Source organism: Pantherophis guttatus, chromosome 1 (genome assembly GCF_059756535.1).
Source record: "Pantherophis guttatus breed Tessera chromosome 1, ASM5975653v1, whole genome shotgun sequence".
NCBI classification, from domain to species: Eukaryota; Metazoa; Chordata; class Lepidosauria; order Squamata; family Colubridae; genus Pantherophis; species Pantherophis guttatus.
In genome coordinates, this window is record NC_142063.1 from 30,088,046 (window position 1) to 30,102,988 (window position 14,943).

The 14,943-nt window shown below is 40.2% G+C and overlaps 1 protein-coding gene across 1 annotated transcript in view; it reads right to left on the reverse strand.

Moving 5' to 3' along the window:
* Window positions 1-239: 239 nt before the first annotated feature.
* The window catches only part of GCH1 (GTP cyclohydrolase 1), a 37,178-nt gene continuing 22,474 nt past the window's right edge, over window positions 240-14,943 (reverse strand). The window contains exons 3-6 of the mRNA XM_034433418.3: window positions 14,022-14,077; window positions 4,371-4,402; window positions 2,437-2,521; window positions 240-577 (exon numbers count right to left, since the gene is read on the reverse strand). Coding sequence (XP_034289309.1) covers window positions 451-577; window positions 2,437-2,521; window positions 4,371-4,402; window positions 14,022-14,077 — 300 coding nt within the window. The 3' untranslated portion in view covers window positions 240-450. The remainder of the gene's footprint in view (window positions 578-2,436; window positions 2,522-4,370; window positions 4,403-14,021; window positions 14,078-14,943) is intronic.

Genomic DNA, 14,943 nt, shown 5'->3' on the forward strand with positions numbered 1-14,943 from the left:
AGTGCCCTCTCTTCAACATCTAGACAAGCCTCTAATTCCTTTGTCCATCTTTCTTGACCTTGGAAAAAGGATGGAGAAATTTGCTGTACATTAGGGCAAAGGGTTTCTCTGTCTCAGTGGGATATATCCTTCAAGCATTTCAGATGACTTTGACAAGAACAACCTGACTAAGCCCACACAAAAACACATAGCCACTGCATGACATTTGCCTTATAACAGCCACATAACATAGATTGAGAAAATATTTCCAGGACCTTTATGCTCCAATGACACAAGGAACCAAATGGACAAAGAAACTACATGTTGGAACTTACCACCAACACAGTAAAACTTCAGAAATGTTAAAGTGACTGTTACTTTTCCAAAAAGAGAAGGAGCAACACAAACAACAAAAGATTCAACATCAATGCTAGAGAAGACAGTCCAGGAAGGAAAATCGATGGCATGTTTTTAGCTACGGATGAGTGCCAAAAATTCTTCACGTGTCTTTGGGTCTTCTCGGAATACTCCAAGCATGGTGCTGGTTACAGTCTTACTATTCATTTTCTGAACCCCTCGCATCACCATACACATGTGCCTGCAGAAGGAAAAGACAGAGAAAACAATCCAGTGGAAATATTTTTGCTGAAAAAAATGTAGTCTGTCTCTTTCTGTTACAAAAAAACAGTAGAAGTAGGATAGAAAGCTTTCGCTGCATAATTGAAATACGATTTGATTTCAGTATAATAGATTGCCAATTATTTTTTAAAAATCAAACCCTCACTATTTCCACTCTCATGTACACTTTTATTCATGATTAAGTTGTGGCAGTCACTGAGGTGATGAAACTATATATTCTCCATTGGGAAGGCGGGGGGTGATGATATACAGTAGATAGCAATAGCACTTAGACTTATATACTGCTTCACAGTGCTTTACAGCCCTCTCTAAGCAGTTTACAGAGTTAACATGTTGCCCCCAACAATCTGGCTCCTCATTTTACCCACCTCGGAAGGATGGAAGGCTGAGTCAAACCTTGAGCTGGTCAGAATCAAACTGCCGAACAGCTGGCAGCAGTCAGTCAGCAGAAGTAGCCTGCAATATTGCATTCTAACCACTGCACCACTATGGCTCGTAGATGAGATGATAGATAGATAGAGAAATGATAGGTAGGTAGGCAGGTAGGTAGGTAGGTAGGTAGATAGATAGATAGATAGATAGATAGATAGATAGATAGATAGATAGATGAGAGAGAGAGAGAGAGAGAAATAGATGATAGATAGATGCTAGATAGAGAAATGATAGGTAGGTAGAAAGGTAGGTAGGTAGGTAGGTAGATGAGAGAGAGAGAGAGAAATAGATGATAGATAGATGATAGAGAAATGATAGGTAGGTAGGTAGTAGGTAGATAGATGAGAGAGAGAGAGAGAAATAGATGCTAGATAGAGAAATGATAAGTAGGTAGGTAGATAGAAAGATAGGTAGGTAGGTAGGTAGATGAGAGAGAGAGAAATAGATGATAGATAGATGATAGAGATAGGTAGGTAGGTAGATAGATAGATAGTTAGATAGATGATAGATAGATAGATAGATAGATAGATAGATAGATAGATAGATAGATGAGAGAGAGAGAGAGAGAGAGAGAGAGAGAGAGAGAGAGAGAGAGAGAGAGAAATAGATGATAGATAGATGGATAGAGATTATATGCAGTTCTCAACTTATGTCCACAACTGAACCCAAAATTTCAGTTGCTATGCAAGACTGTTGTGACTTTCGCCCATTTTACAACCTTTCTTGTCCTGGTTGTTAAGTGATTCACTGCAGTTTTTTTTTTTTTAATTGAAAAAGTTTTACAATTACATTTTCTCCCCAATTTCCCCCCCAACCCTCCCAGACCTCCCTAACCCTCCCTAACCCCCCTAACCCTCCCCTCCCCCCCAGACTTCCTCAAAATGTAATCCAAATCAAAATCCCCTTTTTATAAAACTTGAACCCGTCCACCCCCTGTATATTTTTCACATCTTCACAAAGTTCTATTATTATTCTATCCCTGTATAATACTTTCAGTTAAAAGCAGTTAACACTGCAGTTGTTAAATTAGCAACATGCTTATTAAGTGAATCTGGCTTCCCCATTGACTCTGCTTGTCAGAAGGTCACAAAAGGTTATCGCATGACCCCTGAGACACTGCAGCTGTCATAAATACATGCCAGTTGTCAAGTTTCCAAATTTTGATCACATGACTGGAGGGGGATGCTGCAACAGTTATGTGAAACCCAGTCATAAGTCACTTTTTTCAATGCCGTTGTTACTTTGACCAGTCACTAAACAAATGGTTGTAAGTCGAGGACTATCTGTATAGAAATTGAACAGTGAAAATCTCTCTCTCTCTCCCTCCCACCCCCAACTTGAATTCCCCCACTCTTTGGACACATTACAAATTTTGCATCAACTTACGTTGCCTCAATCACCACCCCAACTCCAGCGGGCTGCAAGGCTTCTGTGATGGCCACAGCAATTTGTTTTGTAAGGCGCTCCTGAACTGCAAATGAAAAGAGGGAAGAAGAAAAATGAATATCCTGTTCTGGAAAAAATTTCTTAAAGCCACAGCTCATTAAAAATTAAAAATCGTAAGTTTTAATCATATTTTCATGGCCCACAAAGTCTACTGATGAAGAAAGTGCTGGAAGTCTCCTTAATGGAAGGAAGACTGTCAGAGTCCAGAGAAGAAGCAAATCTTCTGTCAGGCCTTCAGACCTACCATGTTTACCACTGTGGGAAACTGGGAGGAGGGATTGTATGGAGCATGGGTGAGATATAGTGATAATAACATTCCTTTCTCAAGAAGTCAAGGCCAACTTGTCCTGCACCTGGACGGCTGGAACTGGGAGGCATCTCCAATTGGAATGAATATGATGGACTTGTGGGTGTTGGGCAGGGACTTGAACTTTCCTTTGGGTGGGGAAAACCTGGAAACTGTCAGATTCGGGTTTTCCCAGATGTCCCAATATGACATCTCTAATAAAATGTAACTTTGAGGAAACTCAAGCCTCCGAGTTTTCTTTCATTGGGGATGTTACTGGGAACCCTGATATCTTTTCCACTTACTCCTTTTAAAAGCAGGTGCTGACCTCTGTATATGGAAAAACCACAGCCCAGGTGGCCCTCGACTTACAACTGCAACTGGGACAGGATTTGTAATCATACACTATTATGGTAGTAAGTTGAGGCATCTACACACAAGACTCAAATTTGTGCTGCAGTCATTAAGCAAATCACCATGGTAGGGAAACCATAGCCATGAGTGCAAATTCCATTCCTCCAAGTAGGCATTTTTTGTTGGAAACCAACAAAAAAGTCTCAAGTTGTTGTCATGTGACCATGGGACACTGCAACCAGTTATAAAAGTGAACAAGTTGCCAAGCAGCCGAAATATGGTCACGTGATTGGGTGGATGGTGGTGGCACATCTTACAACAGCCAGAAGTGCTTATGGGCCATAAAGCATCTGTTCCAGGTTTGTCATAACGTCAAACAGTTGTTAAGCGATTGATCGTAAGTTAAGGACTACCTACACCTGGAGACAGGGGCCCCTGAAATGAAAGCAGAAAAAGATCCTGGAGGATGTAGAGCCACTTCGTGGTGAGAGGTTGGGCTGCAGATTTGTTATTGGCTTCCGTTCAGGCCTCTCCATCAAAGTTTACTCTGTTTGTATACATGATGAAATGCAGGGGAACCTATTTATTGGCTGGCCAATAAATATTGGCTGGTCAAAATATATTTTTCTGTACATAATGTATATTTACAAATCCTTCCAAGTAAAAAGTTAGCTTATCTAGAAGCTAGCAATAGCAATAGCACTTATATACTGCTTCACAGTGCTTTACAGCCCTCGCTAAGTGGTTTACAGAGTCAGCATATTGCCCCCAACAATCTGGGTCCTCATTTTACCCACTTCGGAAGGATGGAAGGCTGAGTCAACCTTGAGCCTGGTGAGATCCGAACTGCCAAATTGCAGGCAGCCGGCAGGAAGCCGAAGTAGCCTGCAGTACTGCATTCTAACCACTGTGCCACTGTAGCTAGGCTAGAATGCTTCTCACTGATGAACATGCTGATATCCTGCCATGGTTCTTATTTTCTTTGTTATTGTTTGCTGTCCAAAGTAACTTCCTGAGATGGGTGGCTGAATGAATGAATGAATGAACGAACTCCATGACTACGGAATTTCCTTTGTAGTGGGATATACCGGAAATAAATTGTTCACAGCACATTCATGCCTTCTTTTTTTAATTACAACAGCTGATTAATAGCCCTTTGATATTGCATGGCAAATTCTATTAGAATGGCAAAACATACATTTCATTAGGTGAAGCACAAAAGATTGTGACTTGCCTTGTAATCGTCTACTGTATATTTCCACAATCCTAGAAAGAGAAAAACAACCAATGAATTCCATTAAGATTACCCTGGAAACAAATTAATGATAAGTACTTCCCAAACGTTTTCCTTTATTACACAAAACCACATATAGGAAAACTTTAGTGAACTTGGAGGATCAGTCATAAGTCCCTTCCTTCAGCACCATTGGAACTTCGAATGGATATTGTACAAATGGTTATAACTAGAGGACTCTCCGTATTATAAAAACAGTATCACTGCGTGATCTTTATGTGATTTCAACAAATTAGTACTGGTAATTTCATCAGTTGTCTTAATGGGAATATTTGGGAAGTTTTTTGAATATATTTTAGCACCCATGGCAATCTTTAAGTCAATTTAAATGTCCCTGTTGTGATGGGTATGGATTTGTGTATCATTACCCAAAAGTGGGGGGGGGGTGAACACATTTACTCAATTTTGGGTATTTTACCAAAATTTTGAGTTAGTGAAGGCCTGGTCTTCAACAGTGTATTTTAATACAGGGATGTAATCCTCCACTTTTCTAGCATCTTCTTTCATCACTGAATCACTTGCTGGGATTTGCAGGGTTTAACAACACAGGATGAGCCCCCTACTTTGTTCTATTACACTTGTTCAGTAGACGTCCTGGCCCTGTAGTTTTGAAATGTACTTCTTAAGATGGAAATCTCTGAGAGACCACTCCAATCACCAATTCAGCCTCCTTGATCTGCCAGAATCCAGCCTGCATTTGCCTGCACTGGCAACCAGAGAGCTTTGCACAGAGAGAACCTGGGGTGATCCAAAAAACAGGAGGATATGAAAATAAGCAATCCTTTTCATTGTTACAGTTTAAACAAATGGGATGGGCTAGATGCTTTTGTTTTATGCTAATTTTCACTCTTTTTTCAAGACCTGCAAACTACACTATCGTGTCATGAGAAATTTTAGCACAAGGGATCTACTAATAAAGTATCCTGAGATAGAAATGACAGAACTGGCCATGCAAGTCTCAACGTGGGATGAGACGCTCCCAGACGTAAGCTCTCCTAAACCCTGATTCTTGTAATAGAAGAATTAAGGTCATGCTTCAGGCCACCTGTGAAATACAGTAGATGCAATTGGCTTTCTTGATCTGGGAGATTATGTTTGGCCAACAGCCATAATAAGAAGTGCTCCTTAGTGGGCTGGCCAAGTTTGCTTCTTGACCAAGTTTGCTTCTGGAGCAATCTTTTCTAGCTTGCCAATCTAGCAAAACAAGGATTTCAAAAAACATTTATTAACAACTGGGTTTGGTTAGAAACTGCTTTGCTCTAGGTTTCCACCAACTGGTTGCCAGCAGGCTTCAGTTGCTTGATGGTAGAAACTTCTCAGAATAATTCTCTCCTGTTTTCTACAGCCCTTTAGATGTTAGGAAGATACCTGTTATGGATATCATGGCTCCCTACAGTCTTCCCTTCTCTGAGCTAAATATACATATAAATATATGTGGAGATTCTAGAAAGAGTGCAGAGAAGAGCAACAGAGATGATTAGGGGACTGGAGGCTAAAACATATAAAGAACGGTTGCTGGAACTGGATATGTCTAGTCTTATGAAAAGAAGGACTAGAGGTGACATGATAGCAGTGTTCCAATATCTCAGGGGCTGCCACAAAGAAGAGGGATTCAAGCTATTCTCCAAAGCACCTGAGGGAAGAACAAGAAGCAATGCGTGGAAACTAATCAAGGAGAGAAGCAACCTAGAACCAAGGAGAAATTTCCTGACAGTTAGAACAATTAATCAGTGGAACAACTTGCCTCCAGAAGTTGTAAATGCTCCAACACTGGAAGTTTTTAAGAAGAGATTAGATAACCATCTGTCTAAAGTGGTGTAGAGTTTCCTGCCTAAGCAGGGGGTTGGACTAGAAGACCTCCATGTCCCTTCCAACTCTGTTATTCTCTTCTACCCAATACTTCCAAATATTCCCATAAGATTTTCTTATAAGCTTTTCTTATCATCTTAGTTGCTGTCCTCTGGATACATTAGTTTATCAATATCCTTTCTAAAATATCGCGTCCAGAACTGAATACAATATTCTAGAGGCAGACTTACCAATACTGAATAGATAAAAATAATAACTTCTCTTCATCTTGATATTATACTTGTGTTGGCGTAGCCTAGTATAACTTCTGCTTCTTTTGCAGCTGTGTCATACTATTAGCTTGTGTAATGCTTATGACCTGCAAAGTTATTGAGATGCCTTTCACATGTATGTCAGCCCAATAAAGTCCCTATCAATTTATTTTATGCCCTGGACTACTAAGTACTTCACTTTTGTTCCTGTTGAAATACTCCGGGACCTCAATACCTATGTGCACTTCCTTCACACCCACTGTCACTTTCTGGTTTATTCCTATTCTATAACTTATACCAGTGTTTCTCAACCTTGGAAGCTTGAAGATGGGTGGACTTCAACTCCCAGAATCCCCCAGCCAGCGCTGCTGGCTGGGGGATTCTGGGAGTTGAAGTCCACCCATCTTCAAGCTACCAAGGTTGAGAAACACTGACTTATACTCTTCAACTCTTATATTTCATTCTTGAGTTTCATCTCCCCAAGAAAAAGCACATTCTTTCAAAAAGCTGCTGATGCATAAACATTAATAACAGTTAATGAAATCTTAAGAGTGACAAAATCTGGGTGTCCATCTGTCCAACATTATACAAGACAGTCCTCAATATATAACAAAAGTTAACAAAATTGCCTATCAATGGGTCACAACTCCTGGAAACTGCAGACTGAGCACAAGGTGCAAGATTATTTCAACACTGTTTTTCTCAGTTTGGTAAGATGTATTGCTAATGAAATCAGTTTGGTAAGATGTATTGCTAATGGTTTCTAAATGCAAATTGCACGCAAATCTTATCTTCTTGGTTTAGAGATAAATTTTCTACCTTTTTGGCAACAGAATAAGTACAAACCTTCTTTATATGCAAATGTCTAGCCTCCTCCACTGATACAAGATAAGAAGCAGCTCCTCACAGAGATTCAACTTCCTTTACCATTAACTTCAGCAATGTATTGATTTGTAAACAGGGAAAGAAAACGATGCTTGCCGTGATTCACAGACAGAAAGAAAATCATCAGATGTGAATGACAGATCAACATTAAAGTCCTTACTCTGCTGCTACAATTTAGAGATAATTGGGGGGGCCACCCTAGCAATACTAATCCAGTGATTTGTCCTGCCAATGCCATCAAAAACAAAAGGCTGATAACAGATTTCAAATAAATCCCCCCAGATGAAAAACAAATTAAGATGGATGAGGCACCATGTAATATTTTCAACATTTACTAACGCAGGCAGATAAAAGACGCCAATTATTACACAAGCAGCCCTTGTGTAAGTCAATAGATGTGAGGCAAGCGAATCACAAATGTCAGAGTGCCAGAAGGTTTCCATCAATGTAAGAAGCAGAAGATCTTCAACAGATCACATCATCAAAATTCAGGTGGTTGGCCACAGGCATGTATTTACAATGGTCGCAACATTCTGGGGGTCACATGATCGCCACTTCCAACCCTCCCAGGGGCTACCAAAAAGCAAAGCCAATAGGGGTAGCTGGATTTGTTTAACAACAGTGGTCAAAAAAGCAGTTGTGAAATCAGGTGCAACTCACTTAAAACCTTATTGCTTAATGATGGACGTTCCATTCCAATTATCGTCATACGACAAGAACTAACCACAGGCAACCTGGCTGGATCAGCCAATATAGTCCAAGATCATCTTAACAATATGGTGATAAATGTAGCTCATTCTTTCTATATTATATAACCATAGTGTGATCTAGGAACTCCTATTCACGGCTTTTGGGGATTCCCAACAGTTTAGTTTAGTTTAGTTTAGTTTAGTTTAGTTTAGTTTAGTTTAGTTTAGTTTAGTTTAGTTTAGTTTAGTTTATTTTATTTATTTTGTCAAGCATGTATTAGATATTAATATAATAAGATATTAGATATTCAACATCAGTTGCTATCATTCTACCAAGGAAGATACAGGTAGTTAATACAAATGCCAAGATGGAGAAAGACTGTAGTCTTCTTTGCTTGGAAAGAATTTCCAAAACTGATTCCAAAAGCAACTGATAGGGAAAAAATGCGGAGGGGAATTTCTTTTCCTGATAACATGTATTTCTCCACATATCCTTTTTCTCCATATGCAATTGCATATGCCTCTAAAATGTTTTACAAATTTTTACAAGTTTACAAATTTGTAAACTGCCCAAAGTCACTCCGAGCCAGGCAGCATATAAATTTAATAATTAATATTAATTATTATGATTGCTGTTGTCGTCGTTGTACAACTCAACTTTGGTTTGCTGGAAGCTTTAAAATCGCCAAAAAATACTCCTTCAGAGGGGGATAGTACTTATTTCCTTTCACATGCTTTTGTGAGCTCTACAATTTCACTCTGCAGATGGGACAGCCCTGAATAAAAATGAAATTGGTGGTACACAAATTTGATAGAGAAATAAATCAGCAAAAATTAACCTGCATCATTCCTACAAAGACTCGGTAGAATGTACTGCTCGTTTTCCCACTCCTAATATTCGTCTTTGCTCTTTTCATTCCCGTTTCCTCAATCAAGGAGCAAGACGTGGGGGAGAGGAAGCTATCCAGGTTTAGCAGACTGGTTCCCACTAAAAGCCCGTCTTGTTTCCTGAGTGCCCTCCTCCTTCTGCTACTCAGTGCAAGAGGAGAAGGCAAAGTTCAGGACGGAAACATGCTGCTGACCTACATGAACTGCAGAGTACATATATAAATCCAATGCACTTTCAGTCTATTTGACAATTACCACCCCAGTGAAAGAGCCCTGGTGGCGCAGCAGACTAAAGCACTGTTATTAACATCAGCTGCCTGCAATTACTGCAAGTTCAAATCTCACCAGGCTCAAGGTTGACTCAGCCTTCCATCCTTTCTAAGGTAGGTAAAATGAGGACCTGGATTGTGGGGGCAATAAGCTGACTTTGTATAAATATACAAAAGCATGAAGGCTATTGCTTAACGCATTGTAAGCCGCCCTGAGTCTCCGGACAAGGGCGGCATATAAATCAAATTAAAAAAAAAGAGTTCATACAACATCCTAAAGCAGTGATGGTTAACCTTTTTGGTGCCGGGTGCCCAAAGCGAGCATGTGCTCGCGCGAATACATGCGTGCATGCCCGAAGCCCCAAAATGAATGTAAGGGCCCCCCATGTATGCACCCGCCCTGCACATATGCGTATGCCCCCATGCATATGCATGTGTCCCGTGCGCATACGCCCCCCCCATGCCCCATTTTGGTTTCCAGGTTGGTGCAGGAGGTTTTCCAGGCCCAAAACGGGGTGCCTCCCACCCAGTTTTGGCCCTGGAAAGCCTCCTGCACCAACCTGGAAGACAAAACGGGGCATGGGAATGCTGCATGAGGCCCCCTGTGCCCTGTTTTGGGCCTGGAAAGCCTCCTGCACCCCCCCCCACACGCATGCTCCCCACGCATGCGCGGCAGAAACGTGAAGACCAGCTGGCGCACGTGCATGGATGGTGGAGTTGAGCTGGGGCAACAGCTGGTGTGTCCGCAGAGAAGGCTCGGTGTGCCACCTGTGACACACATGCCATAGGTTCGCCATCATGGTCCTAAAGCCTAAATTTGGACTAATAATCCTGTAATCACATAGCATATTATTGCCCAGACAAATCACATTATGGCTTGGCTTGCTAGCCTGGTTTATTCAACATGTTGTGACAATGACTACAATCCCAGGGTCACAAACTATACCCAACCTCATTTTAAACTAATTTCGAGTGTGGGGGGAAACCCGTCCCTTTACTTAGAGTTTTTATGCATTCTCTCCTGCCAACAAGTCTTAATTCAATCAAATAATAGAATGTTTAGCTTAAAGTAACAGGAGGGGAATGGTAGAGCAGTCAGAAGGGCCAGAACTGGGAAAGAGGATTTTTAACACTCTCTCAACAGGTAGATAGATAGATAGATTTTTTTTTTATTGGCCCAGTGTGACTGGACACACAAGGAATTTGTCTTTGGTGTATATGCTCTCAGTGTACACAAAAGAAAAGATACATTTGTCAAGAATCATAAGGTACAACACTTAATGATAGTCATAGGGTACAAATAAGCAATGAAGCCATACTAGTTTCCTAACCAAACTTCTCTACTATCCTCAAAGCCACCAGCTGGAAAATATACCTCCATATCTCAATGGTGTATAAACATATGGGTCCAAAACAGGGAATTTAGCTAACGAAGACATTGCTGGGAAAAGTTAAATGTTACCTCCCCTAGTTTCACTTTCTCAATTGCATCATCCCCACGGCTTAAAATGAAAATAACTGTAGATGTAACCTATATACACACACTCAATGATAGATTTACCTATGCCAACTTCTAATCTAGTTTCATTTTCAGTTATCTGAGCTTCGCACAGTATCTACAGGTAGTCCTCGACTTACAACAGTTCACTTAGTGACCATTCGAAGTTACAACTGTATGAAAAAGTGACTTACGACCATTTTCACACTTACTACCGTGCAGCATTCCCCATGATCACATGATCAAAATTCAGATGCTTGTCATATTTATGACGATTACAGTGTCCGGGGTCATGTGATCACCTTTTGTGACTTTCTGACAAGCAAAGTCAATGGTGATTCCAGATTCACTTAACAACCATGTTACTAACTTAACTATCGTAGTGATTCACTTAACAAATGTGGCAAGAAAGGTCATAAAATGAGGTAAAACTCACTTAACAAATGCCTCACTTAGGAACATAAGTTTTGAGCTCAATTTTGGTTGTAAGTCGAGGACTACCTGTACTCATTTAGTGAAATGCCGGTAAGTGCTTGCTTTTTGCAGCATCTATGATGTCCAGAACTTGTTATTTGAGAGTCAAAAACTGTCACCTTCAAGGAATCTGACTTGAACATTAAATCAGATGGGATTCTGAGGGGGTCATGGGGAGAACTCTGTTTTTCTTATTAATGCAAAATGTTTGTGCACAAGGATGGGGGGAAAATAAGATCGATTAGCCTCTTGTGGAATGGCTTTTCTATGCAGGGAGAAAAAGGAATCTGAGATTGTCCTTAAATCTGCTGCTTTTTCTGCAGAAGAAGTCTGTGTCTTATCAGAGGAGATGGGAGATGCACAACCAGCAAAAAGGAACTGCAAAATCCCTTGCCAAGTTTCTTGCAATTATATGGTAACAAATGGGTTCCTATTCACTCCTTGATCGCCCACCTAGGTATACAATCTGCTCACTCCACAGTGGTGGATCTGCAAGTTGTCTCTAAGACATGCACCAGTGTGGAGTTGTGATTAATGTGTTGGACTAGGAGCAAAGAGACCTAGTTGTAGTTAATTTTCAACCACAAAACCTCACTGTGTGACCTTGAACCAATCACTCTATCTCAACCCAACGTAGTTATGGTCTTGTAGTTAAGTACATTAGGAAAGTTAATTTTCCAATAAAATGGCCATTCTTCCGATTAAAATGTAGTTTGCCTCCAAGCTATGTGATATTTATGAGACAGATGAATACTTCCAAAAAACTGAATCACAACTTCTTATGCTTGTATAGTTCTTGATCCCTGCAGGATACCATGAAGCACGTATGGTCAAATTTAACTGAGATGATTAAAACAGAAGGTCATTGTAGAGAGAAAACAAATTTCGTCAGACTAAACTGTGAATGGAGGATTTAGTATTTCAAAAAATGCCTTCCCTGCTTATCATCTGGATGCTAAGAAACATTATCTTGTATTCTTCTGTAAGAATTATTTTTACTCCCATCTTAAATCTGACCACCTACTTTTATGAACAACCCCGTCTAAACAGAGAAGCTAAAAACATCTCTGAAATGCCCAAGAATTTCTGTAATTCAGTGTTAACAACATTGGACTAGGTAGTATGAATTGGCATAAAGTAGTTTCTTATTTTTTATAAACCGATAACCAACCATGGGCAATGTTATTAATTAGAACTCTTCCTGCTTGAATTAATCATGACATATTTAGCAAGGAAATAAAGAAGGCATGGTTAGTTTAGCTCCATTTTAGATATCTGAATCAATACCAGGGGTGGGTTCTACTTACCTTTACTACCGGTTTGCAATGGGGCCACGCATGCTCTTCTGCGCAACTGCAGAAGCATTTTGATGACATCAGGGTCAGTGGGAGGAGCCTCCCACCAGTTTTACTACCGGTTCTATAGAACCGGTGCAAACCAAGGGCAACCCACCACTGATCAATACAGCTGGAATGTGAGGTCCTTAGTGAGGTCTGAGCTTGGTGGTTTACTTGCAGACGTTTCATTACCAAACTAGGTAAGCTGGAGCTGTTTACCCCAGACAAAGTTAAACATCAGATCTTGAATTGACAGGTTAAAGTTCTATTTCTACCATTTCCAAGGCATTAAACAAGTCACTCTCCCAAGGATTTTCATAAAGACTAGCAAGGCTCTGGTACCTCAAATGTGAACCCTCTCTGATATGAAATCACTGTAATTGGTCCAAAATCACTCAATTGATTTTTATGTGTAAGACAGAAGTAGAACTCACAGCCTCTAGATTCTAGCCTGCAGCCTTTAACCACTGCATCAAACTGATTCTTTAATGATTATTACTCAGATCATTTCTATTTACTGGCATGGGCTATCTAGACAGATATTGTATGTAGGCAGTTTACCATTGGCTTGAAGACATATCATTATCACGTAGCATATTGGAGGCATATTGAAAGATTAAATAGAACCAAGACCCATTTTGGAAGGGAGTTTAAGAATAGAATTATTCTTATTTATCTCTCTTTCCCCCCTCCCCCAGGCATTTTCCTCAACTAGGTGCTAATCAAGGATTTTCTGCCTAGGGAACCAGTCCTCTTCTCCTAAAGCTTCTATCTGTGGTGAGGGGATTCCTCCTCTCCACAGTAAAACAGCAACGGATCCACCTGCATTTTATTATCGATCTTGGGAATCAAATATGAGGCTTGGGCTTTCCCATGTGAGACCCTTAAAGATACTGGTCCTCAATTCACAATTCTAATAGAGCTGAAATCTAAAATCGCCACAATTACAGCTCTTCACTTCCCCAGAACCAAATTTAATTTGTTTTTTTTTTTAAACATCTCTATCAATCATCTTCAGCCATTGATGGTCCAAAACACCAACCCTCCTCACTCTCTTTTACATTATGACCCTTCTCCCTCTCTTCTGGTGAGACTAGTTTACTGGAACCTAAAGTACAACTGAATTAAATTGCTCAACATTTTGCATATAATTGAATCTGGGAATCATTTCCCTTACTTTATCTCTACTTCTGTCTCTATATCTTTATCTCCCTCAGGTCAGTTTAGACTCCTGGTGACTATATGAGCAAAATCATGCACTTTTCTTGACAACATCGTTGGAAGTGAGTTGCCGTTGCCATTACCTTTATCTTGGGGTTAAAAAAAAATGACTGTCCCAAAATTACCCAGCTAGCTTTGTGCCTAAGGCAGGATTAGAACTCACCACCTCCTGCTCTCTAACCCAATGCTTTTAACCATGCCATACTAGTTTTACTTTGGTTACCTGCAGTTAAATAACTTACATTACTTTTAAGCATTTGTTTTTCTTACCTTGCAAGCTTGCTGAGCCCAAGGACTTGTTTGTTGGGAAGGTAACCTATATGCACCTAGGCAAGAAAGAGAACAAGTCATTAAACAAAGCTTAGGACTTATTGACCTAGGAGATTCATGCATGTGCACCCATGCCATGTCACACGTGACCCAGAAAGTGACGTTTTAAAAATTGGTGAGTGGAGCAAACATGCATGCAGCTGAGTAAGTTTTAAAAGGTCAAGGATAAAGAGAAATCCAACATGCTTGTGAACTCACTTCCCACTTTTTTCCTTTCTTTCCTGTAAAGAATAGAAGATGCAATCAGAAATCTTTCACGCTTTAGTATTTATTAAGCTTACTGAAAAAACCAAGAATACGTAAGTCCTAAAGATAGCAGTGAAAGTATGAAAATATTTCCTAACTTGAGATCAATTTGTTGAAAATCTGCTAAATCAAAAATAAGTGGGATACATTATTATACACTTCCTATCACATGACTAAATGAGGCGCATATGAGCTGGTAGCCCAGGAAAAAACGCTTTCTTTAGTAGCTCATTATATTTATGGACAGGTTACCAAATCTGATAAAGACAGGTTGCAAAAATGGGAAATGCAGAGGGCAAACAACCTCAGAAACAACAAATGAAGCAAAGAGATGGCTGAAGGCAGAAGTGGGTTGCTTCAGACCTTACAGCTACCTGCAACCTTTGGCCTCTGTTTAGACTTCTAACAAGAACAATCTGTTCCACTGTTCAGCAACCAAGGAAAAAAAAGATGGCTTAAATAAGAAAGAAGAGTATGCCAAAAAGAGGAAAATGAGTGGCCTTATCCATTTTTGGCTGTGGCCCTAATACTACTGCTTTTGCCCTATCTGCTATGTGATGTGGCCCTTTAATCCTGCAGCCCTGGATAACAAATGATGCTCACCAATTAGGGGCAA